At 46.4% G+C, this 21,653-nt stretch overlaps 2 protein-coding genes across 3 annotated transcripts in view; one reads left to right on the top strand and one right to left on the bottom strand.

Moving 5' to 3' along the window:
• Nucleotides 1-21,653, top strand: part of immp2l (inner mitochondrial membrane peptidase subunit 2) — a 199,117-nt gene that overhangs the window by 137,725 nt on the left and 39,739 nt on the right. The gene's annotated exons all lie outside the window — the stretch shown is intronic.
• LOC146384611 (leucine-rich repeat neuronal protein 3-like) lies at nucleotides 1,892-20,392 on the bottom strand. The gene is made up of 2 exons (XM_084936607.1): nucleotides 20,027-20,392; nucleotides 1,892-4,808 (listed from the first exon to the last, which is right to left on the bottom strand). Exon 2 carries the CDS (start codon nucleotides 4,442-4,444, stop codon nucleotides 2,342-2,344), a length of 2,103 nt encoding a protein of 700 aa, XP_084792733.1. The 5' UTR covers nucleotides 4,445-4,808; nucleotides 20,027-20,392; the 3' UTR covers nucleotides 1,892-2,341.

The raw sequence follows: 21,653 nt of genomic DNA, 5'->3' as shown, positions 1-21,653 counted from the left end.
GCTCATCCCCAAGTCGGGTCCACTGATGTTAGAGTCAGCTAAAGCATTCCCAGTGCTAGTGTGGTTTTCTGCCGTTCTACTGGTTTGTGTGGAGTCCTGGTTTCAGTGTCACTGGGACGTGAGGATTTAATTTAACCTGCCAGTTGGGCTGGGTCCTGTGTGCGAAGCTATTCTTGTTCCAAGATGTTCCCTCTGGATCTGCCACAACATATTGTGCACACACCCTCAGCAGTGAGCTATTACTCACTTGGAGCTTTTTCTTTTTCTTAGCGTGTATTGGCATTTCTTTTTTATCTCTGACAGAGTTTAAAAACACCGAGACACTTCCTTTTTTTATTTGGTTTGGCTGTGAGGATTATATGTTGACATATTGCTCCTCTCAGTGAGGAGTGAACCACAGCTGAACCCAGCAGGTGAGGGAGGAAACGAAAAGCTTCTACATGACCTGTCAGCTCCTTTTTTAAAATCCTTCATTTCTCCTGCAGCTGCTCTTTTAAATACCCAGAATACCTTTCACCATGCTGTGCTGAAGCATGCGGCTATAATGCAGTGCTTCCCAAATGGTGTGCAGGTTCCAGGTGTGCTGCAGAATTCATCTGTGCATGCAGGAAGTAGTGGATCCATTTTTAATTTAGTATCAGTACCTTGCTCAAAAGGAAGCCAGTTCTGTATGCAGACAGTTGCCAGATGGTGGGAATTATTACAGCGTGACACATGAAAGGCTGTAACTGGCAGTGAGAGGGACATAATGTGTGAGTGGGAGGAGAAAAGCATAACGAACCACCAGCATGACCCACGAGTTGGAGAAGAACCTGCAGAAACTGTTCCCAAAGCTGCCTGTCTGTTAACGGCCTTCAGTGCGAGGCTGAAGAAGATGCTTCATGCTGACATGTTTCCGAGCACGCTGAGGAAACACTTACAAACCCAAACATCACTTCTGAAAGAAACTTGGCTCACTCTGAAGTGTGCTGGAGCTGAGCCAGAGGCAGGTGCACCGCGTGGACTTTGTGAGAATGCCACAGAGGCAAACCGTAGTAAAGGGTGCTTATCGCAACCAAAAGTGTCATCGAACAGCGCAAAGAGTAACTGTGCAGGTGTGCATGAAATTAAACTCGGCTTCATCTTGGAGCTTGTTGTGCAAACCCAGATCTGGTTTAAAGAGCACTGCCCGTCATCCCCTTCGTCCTGTTTAGGACTGAAACTACTTTATCCAGGGTGCCTGATCTCGCCCCTCCTCTGCAGTCAGCGTTGAGCACTTTACAAATGAGCCCGATAGTTGCTGAGCTGTTCCTGCGACGGCGGCGGTATCTCTCCAGGGTCGTGCCGGGAACGGGCCGGCTTGGGCGCCACGTTCTTGCTGACCTACTCACTACCTGCCTCTAATGGGTCATATTTTAGCTCCCGTGGCGGTGACAAATGGGCGCGCTCTAAAAGCCCTGTCCAAGGTGCTGAAACTCGGTTGATCTATGACTGAGTCCCGCTGATAAATGCCTCCTATCAGTTTGTGCATGACGCCGATTCATCACCGCGCCGAGGTTTGTTCTGGGAATCCATATTGGATTTTTAATGAAAGAGAATATAATGCAATTCAAAGTCAGTGGGTCTGCCAATGCCCTGGCACTTTACACACACAGTCATTAAGGTGCACACACACATGCTTACACACAAACAAACCATCTCTCTTGTCGTGCTGTTGAGATTGCATTGCATTTCCCTAACAGCGTTAAAGTGTCTGCCTTGAAGGGCGATCCCTGTAATTGTGTTTGTCTCCTGCAGACCTCACACACAAACTACACAAACGTCATCCACACAAAGTGGTGTTTGAATTATTTCGTGGCAGCGCACACATGCTTTGTTTTTTTTGGTCTAAATTTCAAGAGAAAGATTGGAGTTATGACACTACACAGGTTTAATGAAAAATGTATTTCCTCATAAAATTGTTTACATTATAATCAGGTTTATTGTACACTAGGCTAACAAGTTTCTCTCTGCCATTATAAACTATCTTTGCTTAATGTAACACGGCAAAGAAAATGCTTTCTGCAGACGTCAAAGCTGCTTCGACAAGGTATTTAAGACGAGAAGAGTTCCTGTGCTGTGCTTTACTCTGGTTGCACTGCATGAATGACCAGTAGCCGTGTGGATTATAGTCGCGATATCTGCCTGATTAAGCTATAATGACACGATTTCAGATAGAAAATAGTTTTTAGCCAGTTACGCAGGAGTATGATTTATCCGCTGCTGAAGTCTGCTCGTGGAAGGAGGGTTCGTAAACTGTCCAGTGTCCCTCACTCTGCATCCTCACTTAATCCCAGAGCGCTGTTACATACAAGGACGCGTCTTACACAGAGTCATCCGTTAAGTCTATTACAGTTGCCGTCACCTTGATCCCAGACGCACCAAACTCAAGGAAAGAAGAAGACGAGGAACGAGTGCTGGCAATCAGCAGCGCTTCGGCTTGGTCGGCCATTAATTTCCTGTAAAACACCTGGCTGTACAGAGACGTGTAGATGACAGAGCAAGCCACAGCGACCACGATAAAACACGCAGCACAAGCAGCCATCGCCACACCGTCCCATTTGTGGGTCGTCTCCCTCGGGACCGCCGTCTCCTTTGTGGTCACATTGACGCAGTCCCTGCTGTATCCAGGCTGCGCTGACACCACCTCAACACAAACCTGGTAGCGAGTGGACGGCTGCAGCTGCTTGATGTGATACTCTTTGACATCAGCAGGAAGCCTGGCTGTAAATGGCATCAAGAGGTGGCGGCCCTCTGCTAAAATGGACCAGTTTAGTTGTGAAAGCAAAGAGCCTGTGCTTTCCCACGACACAATGACAGAATAAGACTGGACAGACATGATATATACATGTAAAAGTTGTTTCGAAGGCAGGGCAGTGTATCCGTTCACTGAAACGAGCACAGACTTTAGGTCTGCCCCGACGAGATTGTGGGCGACGCAGGTGTAAGAGCCAGCCTCCTGCTCCGTGGTATCGTAGATGTCGAAGGTTCCCTCTGGGTGCATGTAGTACTTATTGGAAATGCTGCCAGGTATGACCTTGACACCCGACGGTGTCACCCAGTAGATCTCGGGCTCTGGTTCTCCAAACGCCCGACAATGCAGTGACACTGAGCTCTCTTTGCTGATCTCAACTCGATCTGGGAGGCTCCCAGGTGAGATCAGGGGAAGGCAGATCTCCGTCATCTCCCTGAAGTGCACCTTTCGGACGTGCTGCCCTTGGTACTCTGGAGGTTCCACGCAGAACAGCGAGTCGGGCTCCATGAAGCGAACGGTGGTTCTGTTCGTGTTGACCCAGCGGATGACACAGTCACAGCGGATCGGGTTGCTGTGCAGGCTCACCTCTCGCAGGTTGGGCAGTGACTCCACGGTACTGCGATGAAGGCCGCTCAGGGAGTTGCTGTTGAGCATCAGAGTCTCCAGTCTGGGGAGCTTGTGGAAGGCCCGAGGGTGGATGTAGGACAGCCTGGGATTGTTTGTGGCCTCGATTTTTGTCAGTTCTGGCAGGTTGTTCAAGGCGAAACTGTCGATGGAGACCAGCTGAGGCATGCTGTTGATGCCGAGCTCTTTGAGGTGCAGCATGTCCATAAAATCACCTCTCTGGATTCTCTCAATCGGATTCTTATTCAAATCCAGAAACTTCAGGTTCTGAACTCTTGTCAGAGCTGCTCGGGGTACTCGATTAAGCAGGTTGTCAAAAAATGAGATGCTCTCCAAATTGTCGAGCCCGACCAGAGTGTCATCAGGAATTTCAGTCAAATTCATCCTGGCGAGCACAAGGCTTCGGAGGTTTGCCAAGGGCTTAAAGTTCATGTCTGACAGGTGAAGGATGGGATTTTCTCCCAGCATCAATATCTCCAGATTGGGGAGAGGCCTGAACCACTGGCTGTTGATGCTTGTCAGTCGATTGGAATTGAGATGGAGCCTGAGCAGCCTGCCCAGGCCCTGAAAAGCCCGGGAGCTAATGGAGAAAATCAGGTTGTGGTTGATGTAGAACTCCTGGAGGTTTGGGAGGGAAGCGAGGCAGCTGTCAGAAAGCTCCTGAACCCAGTTCTCCTCCATGTGGAGTGACAGCAGCTGGGGGAGAGACCCCAGACGAACATCGCTCACCGAGGAAATGTTATTCTGGGACAAGTCAATTTCAGTGATGTTGGCCAAGTAATCCAAACTTTTCTCCACATTAACAATGTTGTTCGTCTGCAGTAGCAGCACCTGTGTTTCTGAGGGGAGTCCCTGCGGTAGCGCCGACAGGCCCAAGTCATTACAGTCCACGGTGGTAGCCTCGGCGTAAATAGAGCTGGGAGAGAACCAGGGTCGTATCTCGCATCGACACAACGCGGGGCAACGAGCGGCCCCCTCGGAGGCCAGAACAAAAGCAGCGAGACACAGCTCAGCCAGCAAACAAGCCACAACTGCTGCCTCCTTCATCTTGGCCCCGTATTCCCTTCAGCCAGTAATTGGCCCTTATGGAATCAGCTGTTAGCGGTGTTAACTGCACAAATAAAAGCTCATTTGTTACTCCAGCAAGACAGCGCGGATTTCTGCTGACGCCTGGTCCCCGAAGCTTTGCCCCCGTTGTCTTCCCACTCTTGGCAAAGAGAGGCAACCTTTCAGCTCGGTGTGTGCCAGGTTGTCTCGCACGCTGTGATGTGTCAAGGTCGATGCGTCCTTCAGGGAGCGGCGCTGAGAAGCAGAGGGGCGGTGGAGGAGTGCTGAGGCTCTGGCTGGGGACGAATCACTCTGCCTTCCATCATTATTATCCTCCGTCGCTGTCACTGGTGTCAGAGTCCATCTGGGGAGACGGGAGAGAAAGAGAGACCGATATAACACGCTGCTGTTGGGGAATGTTGAGAAACATTTCCTGGGATTACTACTTCAGAGTTACATCGCAGTTTCTCTGTTAAGATGCAGTGACGTGGGTGGCTATTAGACAAACCCCAACGTTCAATGAGGTGACCCGACCGCTGTTATTATGTATATTTTTGGATAAGTTTGAATGAGCACATTTCCACAGCTGAAGGGTGAATGACAAGATGAAGTTTTTAATTTTCCGTCATTCAGCTAAAACATGGAGCTCTGAGATGATGCTTAAAAATGTTAATTCAAGAGGCAAAGCGAGTCCTCGCTTCTTTCCCCTGTGTTGTAATTAACAGATTCTCGCCGCCCCCTGAACCGCTCCTCTGCTGTGAACAATGCAGCTGCGCACACTTATCAAATCACCCACACACAAAAACACAGGCAGCCGCAGCTGATGCGCACAGCCTCGATGTGTTGTAGACCCACCACAACTATCTGTCGTGCAGGCTTGCCGCAGGTCTCGTGCTGCGACTCCTGCGCCGCTTTCTGCCTAATTCATGAGACGCTGAATCAACGTTGTCGGTACAGGTGACAGGTCTACAGCGAGCTTTGCCTATGTCGACTGCACGTATTGATGTTTTGATTAATTTGTGACCTTGAGTGCAGAAGCCACAGTCGAGTGTACAACAGTAGATGAAGCTGTCAGTGTGAGCTCGAGCAGCCGGCTGCTGATGAGGACGAGCTATGGCACTTCATGCATATATTAGCTTGTTTGTGGCGCTCTGTGCGTTCAGGTTTGCAGAACTGAACGTTGCTCTGTCACTTATTCTCGTTCCTCGTTTCTTTATCGTGTGCTCTTTTAAAAACCTTAAGTACTGTTCTGCACGATGGCTTTGATGTCTCCTAAAAATCAAGTTTCTAAACTAAACACTAAATTCTGTTACATCTGCATGTCTGGGGCTGATGTTAACATACACCCGTTTTTATTGGAATTATTGTTTTTTTTTTAAAAAAATTCCCAAATCCAAAAAGCTGCAAAAACAGTCAAAAAGTTTCCATCTACATCCTGTCAGATGGCCCCGCCCCTCCCTGAGCCTGGTGCTGCCCGAGGTTTCATCCTGTTAAAAGAGAGTTTTTCTGTTCCACTGTCGCCAAAGTGCTTGTTCACTGGGGGTCGTTGGCTTGGATTGATTGTTGGGATTTTCTCACCACATTTCACTATATAGTGTCTTCAGGATTGAATGTTTTCCAAAATTGCAAACCCCAGTGGGAGGCAACCAAAAGACCAGATGTAAAGCAGGTCAAATAAATAGGTACATATTTTATGGTAATGTTATTTTTTAAAGTCATAAACGACCACTTGCAGTACCTTCACAGCCCACACGGGGCCTGCACTGGGAGCCGGTGATGTAGAGGCGTCGGGGCTAAACGCTGACATAATCGTATCGAAGTTACTTTGTATGAAAACAAAAGTTAAGTGAAACTCAAAGCTCCCTGAGGTGAAATCATGCACTTCAGTTCAGCAGGAGAAGGCACTGGTGCAGAGTGACTGTTTATGTTGTAAGAAATGAATGAAAACTAATCTGAAAATTCAAATCATGACTTTAATAATCCTGAATGTTACTGACAGATGAAGCGGGAAAGTGTTCCCGTGCAGTCATCAGGGTGGAGCTTCTCTCTGCCTGCATCCGTCTGTGTGCAGCAGCTCGCTCGGCTGAGCTGACAACGTTGGAACGAATGAATGTGCCGATCAAGCACGTTCATTCAATGTGTAATTGGGCTGTATTGGACACTTATATTTGTACCTTCTGCCTTATGAGGCTCACTTCAAACTGCGATCATTCCTTGCTCGTCTCCGTTTCGCTCATTAAAGCGCTCGCGGGCGTCCATCGCCAAGACAGCAAGCTGCTGTGCTGTATCTAACCTTACAGGATTATGTAAATGCCTCTTCACAGACACGGAAACAACAGCGTCGTGTATAGTATTTAGGTAACGACAGAACCAAGCTCTCTGCTAATGAAGCGAGCGTGGTAGGAATGTTAAACGGACGGTTTAATAGTGGATGTTTTCTCTTTCGGTTGGAGAGCGCGCTCTCGGGAGACGCCGCCGTACGCTGATTTAATTTCTCCTGTTTACCTCGGCAGTGCTCACACACTCATTTCCCTCTTATTACTTAACTCTAAAAGCCTGCAGGGACTTCTTTCATTTCCCCTTCCTGCACAAACACAGTTACATCAAATGGAGATCAGAGTGGTGCCGCTTTTCATCATGTGACAGTTTAAACGCCGTGATTGTTTTAGTTTTTACTGAAAGAGGAAGTGATGGAGATTCACTGTCCACTCTTTATGCAGTGACGTGTTTAAGGCGTCACTAATTTCACTGCTGTTAAAGTGTGAAGCCCTGCTCACTTACACACTTGCACCAATCACTGTTTAAAGTAATCCTTCTTGATCTGTGGGTTTATTGTTTCAGCCCCGCCCCCTTTGAAGCCAACTTGATTGGTTGTCTCAGTAACCATCTGAAGAAGAGCCTCCAGAGACATTTTCAGTTTTCAGATTTAAAGTATGGACAAAGACTAAAACAGGATATTGTTTGTTTGCTTCACTTTGATTTGTTTAAGCTCACAGTAGAATTTCACAGTTTTATTCTTTCAAATCTATTTTTTCTCCACAGCTGGTGTTTGTGTTCGGTTTAGTTTTGGCACACGGTGATAATCGTAGAGACGCCCAGTACAGAGTGATTGAACCTGAGTGTTTATAACAGTCTGAAGCTTCACCATCACCACTGGATCACTGCATATACACAGTACATATACATATACAGTACATATACAGTATAAATGCTGTACAAAGTATTTGACCCCTTCCTACTTCGTTGTCACACTTATCATATCAGAGAAAAATGCCCAGAGCAAATTAAAAATAAGTTTTTCAGTGTTTTCAGAGCCCTGACTTTCTCACACAGGGCAGGTTTGCGTAGTTTTGGTATATTAATAAATGAAAACATCACTAAAATCTGTATTTTGATGCTGATTTTATTTGTAATTTCCACCAGGTAAATTTAAGGAAATGAATCGAACTTTTAGTGACTCTCAGTCTCAATAAAACCATCTGTCTCATGAGCTAAGACTGGTACTAAATTAACAATATTTCCTCTGCATTTCTGTTTTATTTTAGTTTTCCAAGTTCCCCACATCATTTGTTAACCACAGTAACCTTGGTCTGAACCACCCCACCAAGTGCTGCCAGTGCAGAAATAACTGGGAGGTGGATTTATACTGGAAAGAGAAACCATGTCCGGGGACACGATTGTTATTTAGGTCAGTTTCATAATAGTTTGATATTGTTGTCACTAATCATACGTGCCATATAAACTCAGAGGTTCACCTAACCTTTGTGAGATACTTGTTTTTAATATTCGACGTCTTTGGTAAATAAAGCAAATTCTTCCTTTGAATTCTGGAATAAAGAATCTTTTTGTGGACGAGTGTAACTGCTGTATTCATAAATTCAGTCACCTGTAGCTCTACACAGTTAATGGCACGACTAACGTTTCTCGTCCCGGGTTGAATCTTTCATTAAAGAGGAGTTTTCTGCTGCGACGGGCCTTTCGCAGCTTCTCCAACATGTTTAGCTGACGTGTAGGATCACTGCCCGCTGCACAGAAATGTCACGACCTCAGAAATTAGAGATTGTACTCGCCGCATTATTTTTCTTTGCCGGGAATAGAAGCGATTGCTGCTGAGCGCACGGCGCGATCCGGCTGCAGGACCTATTCCGGCTCACTCTTTGCCAGGGCAGCACTTAGGGAGAAAGACCCTCCCACTGTTGATAAAAGTATTTAGTACTGCATTATACGACCTGCATACAGACGTGGGAGCTGCTCTGTTTAACCCGGTGGGACTGCAGGCCTGGCCACTTTTTTTAAGTGCTGAGTATTGACATTTGGCGAATGGATTAAAGCAGCTCGAATGTGAAATATTTATGCATTTCTTATACAGCGGGGGGAGAAGCCAGGGGCCACAGCTCTTAGGGCTCCTCCATCCTAATGTGGCAGACGTTTCATAAAGTGGTCCCAGTTCCCCATGTTTTATTCAGGACTCGCTGATACACACGGCTATACGCAGCTCGCTGCTAACACCCTCCTCTGAGCTGCTGTTCCTGGAAATGTCTTAATTACATCTTTGGAGATAGATGTGAAAGCAAAAAACAAACTGACAGCCCGCTGATTACACTGAATTTGTTTCTGCTGTTGGAACCTGATCGTAGTGGTGATGGTGACAAACTGCTCACCCAGAGGTTGACCTGCAACTTCCTGGCAAGACGAATGCGCAAGGTCGCCTGCTGAGAGGCAACCTGTCTCCAAACAATCTGCCACCGATTGCTGACAGTTTAGCTTAAATGTTGCAATCAGTCAGAAGATAGCAGCTTACCACCTGTTCCTGTGTTCCTGGACCCAGTCGCTGCAGCATTAAAGCCATAATGTCTACTTTAAAGGGGTTCATTGCACACGGTTGTGTTGCAGCCTCCAGCCACTCTTTTTCCTCTGTGTAGCATAAACCAACCAACAAACGGCAGAAAATCAAACGTCTGAAAAAGTATTTAAGGTGGTGGATAAACCGCATCAAAACCCAGTAAGATGAATAATACATTTTTGGAAATGTAACTCGTGCAAAGCTACTCTAGGAAAGTCCAAAAATAAGAAGAACATGCCAAAGCAACAGGTGGCGATATGATTCTAACCGTGTAGAAATTGGCCAATCAGAAGCCTGGGAGGGAAAGAGTAAGCAAAGATGGCGCGTAGAATCAGTCTTTCTAAGTGGAGCGACAGTAACTGTGTGTCTACATGGAAGTGTGTAAAACCTGCAGATAGCCTCTATCCGCCTTTGTAGAAATTCATCTCACGTAAACAATAACGTTTACGGCGTTTACGTGTGGACCACATGCACAGACAAGGCTGCGTTTTTGGACTTAGCGTGAAACAGACAGAAAAGGAGCTCTTCATCATCTAATGATAGCTAACAGGCCATGCTGTTGTTGCCATGCAGATATTTTGGGATATTAGATTTCTGTTACTGCTGCAACAGTAAATTCTTACTGCTCAGGATCTGCAGACACTTCCTCACAGTGAAACAGACATGTGAACGATGCATGGAGCTGCAGCTGCGTCACAGCATCGGTTATCACAAACGCCTGATTGCAGTTGTTGCTGCCAAGAGCGGCACATCCAGTTTTTAGGTTTTGGGAGCCGTTACTTTTGCACGGTCACAATAGCCGCCTCGCTGATGAGAACGTGAAGCGTGGACATCTGAACATAAACATGACAAATGTGAACAGAGTGGAGCGAGCAGTGAGAATAAATAGGACAAATAAACAAGCGCTGACTCGTTCTTCGAATAAATGTTGCTGTGAAAGTGTCCAAAACACGAGGTGGACAATCAGATAAATGAGTCTGTGTTTGCAGAATAAACTGTTTGCTTTCAAGTTTCTAATTAACACTTTTATTCACGGCACCGATGCACCCGGCCTTTCTTTTCTATAGATTGCACATAAATAACTCTCCTCCCTGCAGACAGATAATCACCGTCAGATTCTCTCTCATCTTTATTAGCTGCTGTGTTTTCAGTCAGCTGCCTTGTCTCCACTCTGCAGGCGTCTGTCCTTCAGACCCTGGGCTAACACAAATGCCTTTAAGCAAAATGCTGAACACCCACCGGCTCTGTGTTTGCTGACCTCTGACCTCCCCGTGGGAGGGAGAAAACTACTGCAGTGTAAGAAAACCCCGTGAAAAAAGCTCATCTGCTTTTTCCTTTCAAGGACATCTCATGCAGCAGACCTCGGCCTCGGTGTAAGCAGACGGTGACAGATTTATGATTTCTGCTGATTTATCACAGTTAATCGTCGTATTATCACAAACAGATTTCATGTTATACCCACTTCATAAATTGATAGCAGACTGCGTCTCATTGCCACTTTAACGCCATCTCCATGCACCAATGTGGCTTTGGAGATGGCGGCTCAGTGCGGGAGGTCGCAGACCCGGTCCTCCTCGTGTCAGCCATTTTTCAAATCAGACAAAGTAACAAGTGCTGATGTCACAACACCATCACCCCGGTAACGAAGGCCCAGCAGCTGCTGCACTTCCTCCATCTCCTGAGGAAGAGTAACCTGGACCTGCTGCACTTCCTCCGTCTCCTGAGGAAGAGTAACCTGGACCTGCGTCTCCTGAGGAAGAGTAACCTGGACCTGCTGCACTTCCTCCGTCTCCTGAGGAAGAGTAACCTGGACCTGCTGCACTTCCTCCGTCTCCTGAGGAAGAGTAACCTGGACCTGCTGCACTTCCTCCGTCTCCTGAGGAAGAGTAACCTGGACCAGGACCTGCTGCTGGCCTTCTACAGCTCCTCAGTGGAGAGCGTGCTCTCCTCCTGCCTGGTGTTTGTACTCAGGGGCCACGACTGAGAGCAGGAAGGCTGCACAGAGGGTCATTAACACCACCCAAAACACTGACTGTGCCCCCCCCTGGAGGCCATCACCACATCCTCCTGTCTCAGGTAAACCAGGGCCATGACAGGTGACCCCGCCCACCAACTGTTTGAGCCACTGCCCTCTGGTGGGCACCTCTGGTCTTCCACACCTCCAGACTCACTAACAGCATTTTTGGGCCAAATACGATGAGTTTGATTTAGAGATACAATGACTGCAACGCTGCAAAGGGACAGAAGGTGGAGCCTTCTCATTTTTTGTTGCGTTAGAGTGGAGAAATTTACGCTGGTGGAGATTCTGCACATTTGATGAACAGTTGTATGAGACCTGACATGTTAGCTCGATGTTTAGGACTAAGACTAAAGGACGACTCACAAACACACTCAGGGAACTCTGTGGGGTTCAAGCCGTCACCCCTCCTTTCACTGCCTGACACCAAAGCCAACGAGCCGGGGATGAACCTGCTGCATTTAGAGGCAAAAAACTAAAGACGACAAGTTCGTAAAGTTTCCTGAGAAACTTCAAGATGTACAGAGTGCAGCGAGAATTTCAGGGAGGGAAACACTCATCAATTTTGAGGACAGTTGATCCTGGATGAGTCTTTATGGATCTTTCAGGACTTCTGCTTAGTCCATAGTCAGTTGTGGTAGATTTGATCACAGCAGCTGAAACGATGTGGAAATGCTAACCAAGAAGAACCTCCAGGACTGTTTCCAGCCGAGGTCTCTGGAACGTTCTGCCAATGCACACCATGACCATGACCATGCTGTCGGCATTTTCCTCCTTTAGACGATTTGTACCCGAAAACAAAACCAGGGGTTTCAAATCCTCAGAGCTAAAGAGGTAGCACCTGAACATGCTGGAAAAGTACATCCATGTCTCCACCGTCACAGCACTCACCTCGCCTGAGAGCCACCCCATTGTCATCCCAGGCAGGTGATTGGCTAATCGTCCTTTCCTCACCCTACTCGTTTTGCACTGTGAATCACTCAAAGAAAGGACTCGACTTTCAATAAAAGCATCTTTGAGAGGCGAGCTGTCCAGAGACACGTGACCAACGATTACAGCAGGAAAAGCTGTTTCTCGTGGCACCCGAGTTCACCTTTGAAGACGGATTTTGTTTCTGGGAAATAAAACGCTCCGTGCTTCGTGTAGTAAAAGCGATGTTTTTTTGCATTCCTGTGCTTTCTGCCGAGCGGCTCCTGTTCTAATAAACCTTAAGATCGTTAATAATAGAACGTCTATTTAAAAAGCTGCTGATCCTACTGGGTAATTACGTCTCTATGTGATGGTGAGGCCGGCTGCAATCTGGACGTATATAAAAGCAGCACACACTGTATACACGGGCGCACACAGACTCAGGTTGCTGTGTTGGATCTTCCATCTGTGCTGTTTGTTCTGGGATAGCTTTGTTTTTCTTGATCTTCCCTCTGCAAAGAAATCTCTGTTTGGTCTCCTCTGGTTCAGCAATTTCAGACATTAAATGGTGTTGACAGGAAGTGGCCGGTCATATTCGGGCCCATCTGTTAAGTGATGGATTAACTGGTTTAGCTGGGAGGTGTGGAGCTGTTCTATGTGGTTAGGATTCATTAGACCGACGTTGTTTTTTAAGGCACTGTATATTATTATTGTCTTGTTCCTTGAGACATTTTAAGTGCTGTTAATCAGCCAGATGAAAATAATGCTAACGGTAGCAGCACTGCTCTTGGCTTGCTTGTCTCCAGTACTACCTTATACACCCTGATAGGGTTTGCTGGTATTATCAACATGTTTTTAACCTAAAACCATCATCTTTTCTCAGATCTAACAAACAGCAAGCAAAAAAAGAAGCCTTTAAGTGCCAGAAAATGCAGTACCTCTAATGTCCACTAGAGGCTCCAACAGTGACAGTCCCCATAAACTCTGATGTCCAGCAGAAATAATCCTGTTTACAGCCACAGAGAGGCAAATGCTGCCATTAAGGCCTGAAAGCGTGTGAGAGCCACGATTATATACAAAGATAATAATAATGTCCTCATCAAAAGTCCTGAAGAGGAAGGTATTGTCACAACTCCAGCGATACAGGACAGTCCGGTGCATATTTATGAATTTCCAGCATCTAGGACAAAAAAGTTACTGGAAGGACATCATGACATCAGCCCCTGCTTTGTGATCTGTGCTTTGAAGAAAGAAAGAAAGAAGGAAACTCCATCCAGCAGCGAGTGACCAATAGTGGTGCTCTACTAATGCAATAAAAATAAAAACTTTAGCAAGAGAAGCTCTGAAATCCTTAAAACAACTGCATAAAAAGCTCGAGTGTGTACTTCTGCACACATTTAGTCTCTTGAGCTTCGTGGGTGTCTTAAAACAAAGTCTGAACGCCTGTATTCTGCTGCCTTAATGCACGGGACAGTCATTCAAACCCGAGACCTTTATTAGGGTAATGTGACACATACAGCGACGTCGCTTCATCTTTTTTTCTTTACCTGACATGAGTCAGCGCTGCGGTAATCCTGTGCAATTCACATTGATTTATATCAAATTAAGGATGGTCCTAACAGTGACAAACGACCTCAAAAAGCAGCAGACTGTCAGAGTTCTGGACTTGTGGGGTTTTTTGGGTTTGGGGATCATTTAGAGCCTTTCTGTTAATTATTGTCATGTTTCTGAGTTTATTTGGTTTATCCTCACAGCGGCGATTTGTGAGGAGATTTGTGGCGTCTAACGTTATGGTTGTAAATTACAGACATTTTTATTGCAAAACACTGTGTTTTTTCTCTACTTTAACTTCTCGCTCTGACTGATTGGGTTAATTGTCTCCCCGTGTGTTTTGTTTTTTTTCCCGGAAGTAAAGCTGAGTTTGGAGTCCAAACGCCACCTGCCGCACAGCAATATGATTCCCAAAGTTTAGTTTCTTACGTGGGAACAAGAGCGACTCGATTAGAGAAACAAAACTAAATGTCACTACATGATCCATTTTAATTATGCTTTTTGTCATTTCCATAAACAGAAATGGTAACATTTGTTGCCCAGTTAAAAAATACGGTGAAATAAATTCACACTGAAAATTCCTTCAGTTGAATCCTTGGACTGCAGCGGTATTAATACTCCCACACTTGTTTTTCTCTTCTAAAGATTTATAAAAGTCCTCAAATCTGTACAGAAATGATGGAAAATTGCCTCTTCTCTGGGTTGTCTTATTTCCCTAGAAGATTGAAACTCCCCTGTGCCTGTTCTTGTGCACGTGTATGTTCAAATACAGGAAATTCTTAGTTGCATAAAACGTTTTTGTCGTAGGAAATGTGCAGTAGCACTCTTATTCTCTGCTATCCTGAAAACTTGATCGGTCCTGTAAGAGGATTCTGTAAAAGACTGAAAACTGAATTAAACTGAATGAAACTTCGTCGTCTGGATCAGAAGAATCGTTTTCGATCAGCGTGCAGCTTCGCTCCGATCGACCCGACTCATTATCAGCAGCTCGGGTTAGCAGCAGACAGCGAGACACGAGCAGAACAGTGTGTACCAGTTTCCTGTATTTCCTCTTTTTACTTTAATTGATTTCTCTGGGTGTTATTGGCACGAGACGGGGAAGACGATGTCGCCAAAACATCCAGATAAGATCCGAATTCCCGCATTAAATCCCCCGTTCCCTCCCTTCTTTCTCTCCTCCCTCCGTTTGCCATTGATTTACAATTAAACCCATCCCAAGCGAGGCTCGTCCGCCCATTTATCCGCTCCCCCTCCTTCTGCACACGCTCCTTGTTAGCATCACCAACATTAGAATTCTCACTTAGCCTCCACTCCCACGAGTCGCACTTCTCTCTTTAATCAGCAGCCAGTCTTGCTGTTAATTACTCTCACAGTCACATGCATGTGGAGCACGTAAACACAGGCGGGTTAACAGCCTGACCTCTGTTTGTCAGTTGACGACGGTACATGTGTAAAGCTAACCATCTCCTGTGTGTTCAGTGCGGAGGAGGCAGCAGCAGATGGGTTTGTATATTGACTCTGACAGATCGCTAGATACAAAGCTGATGGTGCTGGACTACATTTCAGACTGTTTCATGTGTGGCTCGATGCTGGCGGATGGTGGGCAGGGCCGCGGGCTGTGGATGCCCCGGGAAGATTGAGCAAATGCTAAAGCAGAATGTTGGCGAGCGGCGTGAAACTGTTGATTCTGCTCGCAAACGCTGTCACAGCAGAACCTGTTCTAATCGCCCTGCCGTGAACTTTAACCTCTGCCACGCTGACCGAGGCTTGTACACGCTCCTGGGTTTGGGGTACATTTGCTGGGACGTCCAGTCCCGGGAATACTGGTGACTGTCTTCACGTGGGAATAATCTTTCCCACTGGAATTGTTTGGATTCATATCATTTTTTCAGTATTTTAGGAATAAAATCAGTCAATAAATCAGGCGGTGATAGATGATGATACATGAGCAAACCTCTCAGTCCAAACCTCCAGAACACAACCAGGAATAAAACTGGAAACTATGGTTTTCTCCATTTATGTGACACGTTGAACTTTTCCAGCACAGAAATCTGAACGATGGATAAAGCCGGGTTCGAAATTCCTTTTGATTTGGAGTCAAAGGTTTTTACAGAGGGGCTTCTGGGTATTTTGATCATTTCATGAAATCCATGAAGTCCATTTCCTCCATGTAGGAACAAACGTTTAAACCTCCAGAATGCCGACAGGAGGAAATCACGTGGACCTTATGGTTCACCTCCCCACGTGGGAAAAATTAGTTTCGGTTATGGTGACGCGTTTCCGTCAAACATTTTACACACTGATTCTTTTTATTATTTAATAAATCAGAAAATATTCTCAAGAAGACGTCGGACAATTTTCCTGTGTTTCAGGAATGAAACGCTCCGCACATCTGTGTGATTTATGATTCCCTCGAGCTCGGAATAAAAGTGAAAAGTTTGGTGGGTGTCAGCGGTGCTGAAGTGGAGATTTGTGGCCTCTAACGTTATGGTTGTAAATAACAGACATTTTTATTGCAAAACACATGTTAGTGGTGAAAATCCACCAACTAACATCACCGTGAAACTTCCCCAGCTGATGCATAAAGACTGGTGTGTCTACATGTACAGAAATACTCATTCTGTAACAGCATATGTGCTAATCTTGGTCATTAGTGAGCTATGAAGTTGCTTAAAAAGTAATAATGAAGCCAGGAAATGATCCTAGTGTGCATGCTTTAACGTGTCAGGTAGCTGAAGGTCGAGGGGTCATCTTCATCTACCTGAGATGCTCTGAGTGCTGATTATTAAAGGAAGCTACACCCCGTCCACCGCCCTGACCTCCTCACCTGCTCTGGCCTCGACTTTGAAGCGCAGAATCAGCAGATGTGAACGGGCTCCAGCTTCAGCAGCAGCTTTACTTGTCTCTCAGTGTGAACGCGTACGAGGAAACTCCGCTTTATTGTCCGCTCTCAGCACCACGGTGTCTCCGTTTCTGTTCAGCTCAGCGCTTCATTTTTGAAACAACCTCCAAACAATGAGCCCGATTTCCAGCATGGGGAGAAGAATCAAGCAAACTTGATTAGCGCTGATTTGCGTTGGGCAAGTTTTATTCCGCAGCAATATCCTGATGTATTAACCGATGCAGACATGTTGATTTTCCTGGCAGCGCTGCGTACTGCACAAGTGGTTTAGTATAGATAGTATAGGCCCAAATCCATTTATGAACACGGCCACAATGAGAGAGGGCCAAGAATACATCGTGATTCATGTGACAAATGAGTTTCTATCACCATTTGTTACAGACTGCATTTGTTTTTTGAGAAAAGTCCCCCTCAAGCATCGATCTGAGAAATGATGAATCCCATACAAAGTTTTAGGCAGAGCTGCAGCAAACGCTACTCTCCTACACCTGAGAAAGATGCTAATATCTGCCAGACACATTGAAATGCAAAGAAATGCATAGAAGAAAACAAGCAGCAGCTTAACTTTCAACTTTTTCTTCCAGCTGAATTTAATTCTGCCAAAAACAAAAGAAGCAGCTGAGTGTAGAATTACGCCGAGCAGCCGTGGCCCACTCAGACCTTTAATCACAGCTCTGATTAACACACCAAACTAAGATGAAGTGTTTTCTTCTCTGTGATTTATGTTGATTTTCTCGTTAACAGCTTTCCTTTTGACACCAGCAGGAAGCTTTAATTTCAGTTCTGGGGCTTTATTTTATTAGTTGTGACTTTTTTTGAGCCTACATATGTTTTTATAAATATTAATTATATTATGAAACAGCAGAAAATATTTGATTTATCGACCCCAAACACATGTAGTAACATGAGGGAGCTCTAGTGGGCAGCAGACTCCACTTTGAGAATCACCAGAGACCCGAGAACCGGGATGTGGCCCACGGGTTTTAGACGTCTCACTGTCACAGTTTTAGCCGCGGCCATGTTGGCGTTTTAGAGCTCGGGGTGACCATATTTGGTATCATTTGGCTTGGCTACACAGCTGCATCCACAAACTGTATCACACAGGCACAGATACCTGCTGAGTGCTAGAATCTCAAAACTGGAGCTCCGCCTTCCTGTATGGTCTGTTGCTACAGTAACCTCATAGCAGCCACATTATTGGTCACATGATGTCATTAAAAGGCTCCAACAGCACAAACGCGGTCAAGGCGTCCAGTTCAGGGGCTAGCCGAGGTGAACCCTAGCAGCTAGCAGCTGTACACCTGTCAGCCAAAGAAGCCACGCCCCCCAGCGAGCTTTGACCAAATGTAGCCCGTTATCTACAAAACATCTAAACTTCTTCTTGAACGTCTCCTGGACGTCCGTGTGGGACTTTCTCTTTATTTATTGATTTGAATAAAACACTAATAATAGAACAGTGACGTTCTCCTGCAGTAATGTGATTGATTGTTGTCACTGCTTTAGCCTCTGGTGGCCGTTAGAAGAACTGCAGTTTTTGGCACCTTTTAAATTTTGCTTCTTTTTGTTCTTTTTTCTGAATGAACACGGTCCTGCGGAGCTGGAGCCAAAGAACAGCACATTTCCAGCAAGCCAATCGGCAAAGTGGTGCAAATGTAGATAATGAGTGTTCGTATGTACGCTGTGTAACCGCTCAACTGGAGTTGCATGGGTCGTTCAACCTGCAGGAAACTGAGTTGCTGTGTAACGGTTTCATGCTGTTCATTTCCACACGTGAAGTCTTAAGTACGTGCACGCCGTCCACTAGATGGCGCTCGATTTAAGCTGCAGCTCTGGATAAGTGAAAGCTTGGTGTCAGATGATGTTGGATCATTATTGTGACCCGGTTTACTGGAAGGTTTTTTATTGTTTCTGTGAGATGTCGTTTAAACAAATGGATATAGAGTTCAGCACTTCGTAATTATCCTTTTTTGTTACTTTGTTACTGTGATTAATTTGCATTTTTGATGGACAAACTGAATGTTAATGCCTAAAATCCAGATTAACTGTCGGTGCTTTCAGAGAATGAGAGGATGGGACTTTATCCCATCAGGAAAAGAGAGAAGACAACATGTAGTTTGTGCTGTGAGGTGAAGCTGGGGATTCCCGTAATGATATGAGTGCAATAAGTCCCCACAGAATAATTAACTTTGAGCTGCGTGGCTCCCTTAAAACATGTGATTGTGATAAATGGGTCCAAACGTGCTTGTGTTTGTCCTCCTCCTCCTCACACAGGGACGGAGTCTCCGGTTTAAAAGACCTGCTGTCATTATTTAATTAGGAGGATTACTCCAAAGTGACTTAGATTGTCAATTAAATAAAAATAATAGGCTATTTTGCTCATGCAGTCTAATCAGTCCAAATGTGCTGCGAACCCTCTGACAAATCACGCCATGAAAATTGAGGATGAACGTTGACGTATCAGTCTTGGAGATCCGGAGAGGGCTGCGTCTTTAAAGTGTCCACGGCCGACGCTCCGAGGCGCTCCGAGCCTGACGCTGCTGCATGTTGACGTGAGGAAACTGAGCTTCGGCGTACTTGACCCCTGTTTAGCCGGGCAGGGGGGAGAAGTGCTGATTTCAGTCTGAGCACTTAAAGACGCCTCCGCGCACTGCTGCTAATTATGAAGGAGGCTTAAATACAGCGGAAGTGAGGACGGAGGGAAGGAGGGAGGCAGAGAGGGGCTGAGGTTCTGGCAAATTAGGCAGGCGGTGGTGGAGATCACCCCACAGCCAATCCTGTGACCCCTCTTTCTCTCCTGACTCACGTCGCCACACCGCACGCTGGCATCGGCCGCCAGTCCACGGCGGCTCTGACGAGAGCCGACGAAGCCCGGGACGCTTTCGCCTCATTGGGAAGTGTCCCGGTGGCTCGGTTTCCTGAGGGGACGCTTGTAGCTTTCGCGTGTTATCACGAGTCTTTCCTGCTTCTCGTCACTTTGAAAAGACACAAAGCCCCCCCGCACCCGCCCTTCCCTTTATCCAGGCTTGTTGCACACTCTGCCTTTCTCTGACTTCAGGGATGAACCTGTGGAGTGACACTGACAACACCGTGTCCCCTCACGCTCCACTGCAAGACACCAAAGTGACGAAACGCGAATAGCGACTAAAGTGACGAGGCGTCCTCGCACCCCTCCGGAACGAGAGAGAAAAAAAAATCCCCCAGCCCTGTTTTCTTATTCCCCTCAGCTGTCAGAACCGCAGGCTGAGTCGCCACAGCGCTCAAGGACTACCGCAGTCCTGACAACGCACACACACATACACACAATCACACGAGTACACGGACACATTCCCGAAAAACCACACACAGCAATCAAACACTCACCAACAGAAAGTAGGAGCTGCATCCATCACATCCCGTGCACCGCGCAACAGCAGATGGACGGCAGGTATTCCTGGCATGGTTGCAGCGCCGCGGAGTGTGTGTGTCAGTGTGTGTGTGTGTGTTTTATTTAAGGCATGCAGTGCTGCATTTTAACATCCAGCAGAAGCAGCTATTTTCTTGTTTTCCTCGAGCATCTCCAAGAACAAACGTCTTCTCTCTTTGGCTCTCCACAGCGACAGAGATGTGGAGAGAGGAGGGAGGGGGGGCGAGCGAGAGACACTCACACACACAGAGAGAGAGAGAGAGAGAGAGATCAGGAATTAAATAGAGAGAGAGAGCGACAGAGAGACACTGAGAATGAGTGATCCTTCCTCTCCTCTGCTGTTGGAGAGGAGATCATCCATCACTCTATTACACACACACTCCATGAATGCACACACACACACACATTCCAGCTCCCCTGGGAACTGCCAATGAGTGTTCGCCTTTGAAGCTGTGGGTGAATCTGATTGGTTTAGCAAGCTGCCTGTCAGTCATGATCCCCTGTATCCCCACGGCAACGGAGAGGAGGTGGTGATGGAAAGGGGGTTTGGGGTGGAGGGGGTGGGTAGGAGGAATTAGAGACAGAATCTGTGGAAGAGAAGGATGGACGACAGGGTGAGCTGGTGAGGAGGAGAAAAAGATGGAAGATGATGAAAAGTAGAAACTAGAGGAGGAACAGGTGGAAGAACAGGCATGAAGGAGGAGGAAGGTGAAGCACCGTCAGCCTGCCTGGGAGGGGTCATAGTGCAAGTCACAAAGGTCCAACAGGCACAGGCGAGGGTAATTCACAGACTGTATATAAAAGATGGGCATTGCACCAAGTCTGAAGAGTTTAGCTTCTCTGGAAGTGCTTTACACCTGCATTCTTTCTTATGACCAGCAGGGGGCGACTCCTCCGATTGCACAAAGAAGTCTGACTGCATAAAAGTCGAACCTCAGCTCAGTCGATCTGGGGCCTGATGATCTTATGGCCTCATTAAACATTTCAACTCTTATTGAATACAACCTGTCCATCCATCCATCACAGGTGGAGCGGAAATGCCCAGACATCCCTCACAGTCACGACCAATCCACATCTGAAAGTTCAGCAGCTCCAGACAAACAACTGCAGAGATGTGGGGAAAGCGATTTGGTTCGATGACTCGTGTTTCACAAGATTCTTTAAATGTGGCCTGGAAATGTTGAGGAGATCCAGTTTGTCAGTCATGCTGCAGTGTGCATTTCACCTGCACCGTTTGGCTCCACCTTAAAGGGTTGAGGATCACAGCACAGCTGTGCAAAAGTTAATAAGTGGTCATCTTTATAGTAAACCTTTCCCTCTTCCATGATGACGCTTCCCATGTCCAAAGGACACGAAGGTTACTAAATGCTTTAGATGCAAATGACGTAACTCATAAACTACTAGAGACTTGGCATCGGTGCCACATGGTGGTCCGACTACCCGTTTAAATCAATCATGTGAAACATTTCACCTGCTCGGCTCATTTCCAACAAACAGTTATTTAATTCAATTCAGTGTTATTTACACAGCGCCAAATCACAACAACATTCGCCACAAGCTGCTTTATATTGTAAGGTCGACCCT

Source organism: Perissodus microlepis, chromosome 7 (genome assembly GCF_051167445.1).
Source record: "Perissodus microlepis isolate ML-2025 ecotype Zambia chromosome 7, ASM5116744v1, whole genome shotgun sequence".
Classification (NCBI taxonomy): Eukaryota; Metazoa; Chordata; class Actinopteri; order Cichliformes; family Cichlidae; genus Perissodus; species Perissodus microlepis.
The sequence above is the reverse complement of the archived record's forward strand: the minus strand, read 5'-3'. Positions and strand labels throughout refer to the sequence as shown.

Bases quoted from the DNA above. Each gene is read 5' to 3' on its own strand.
- LOC146384611 (XM_084936607.1), bottom strand. From the start codon at position 4,444: ATGAAGGAGGCAGCAGTTGTGGCTTGTTTGCTGGCTGAGCTGTGTCTC.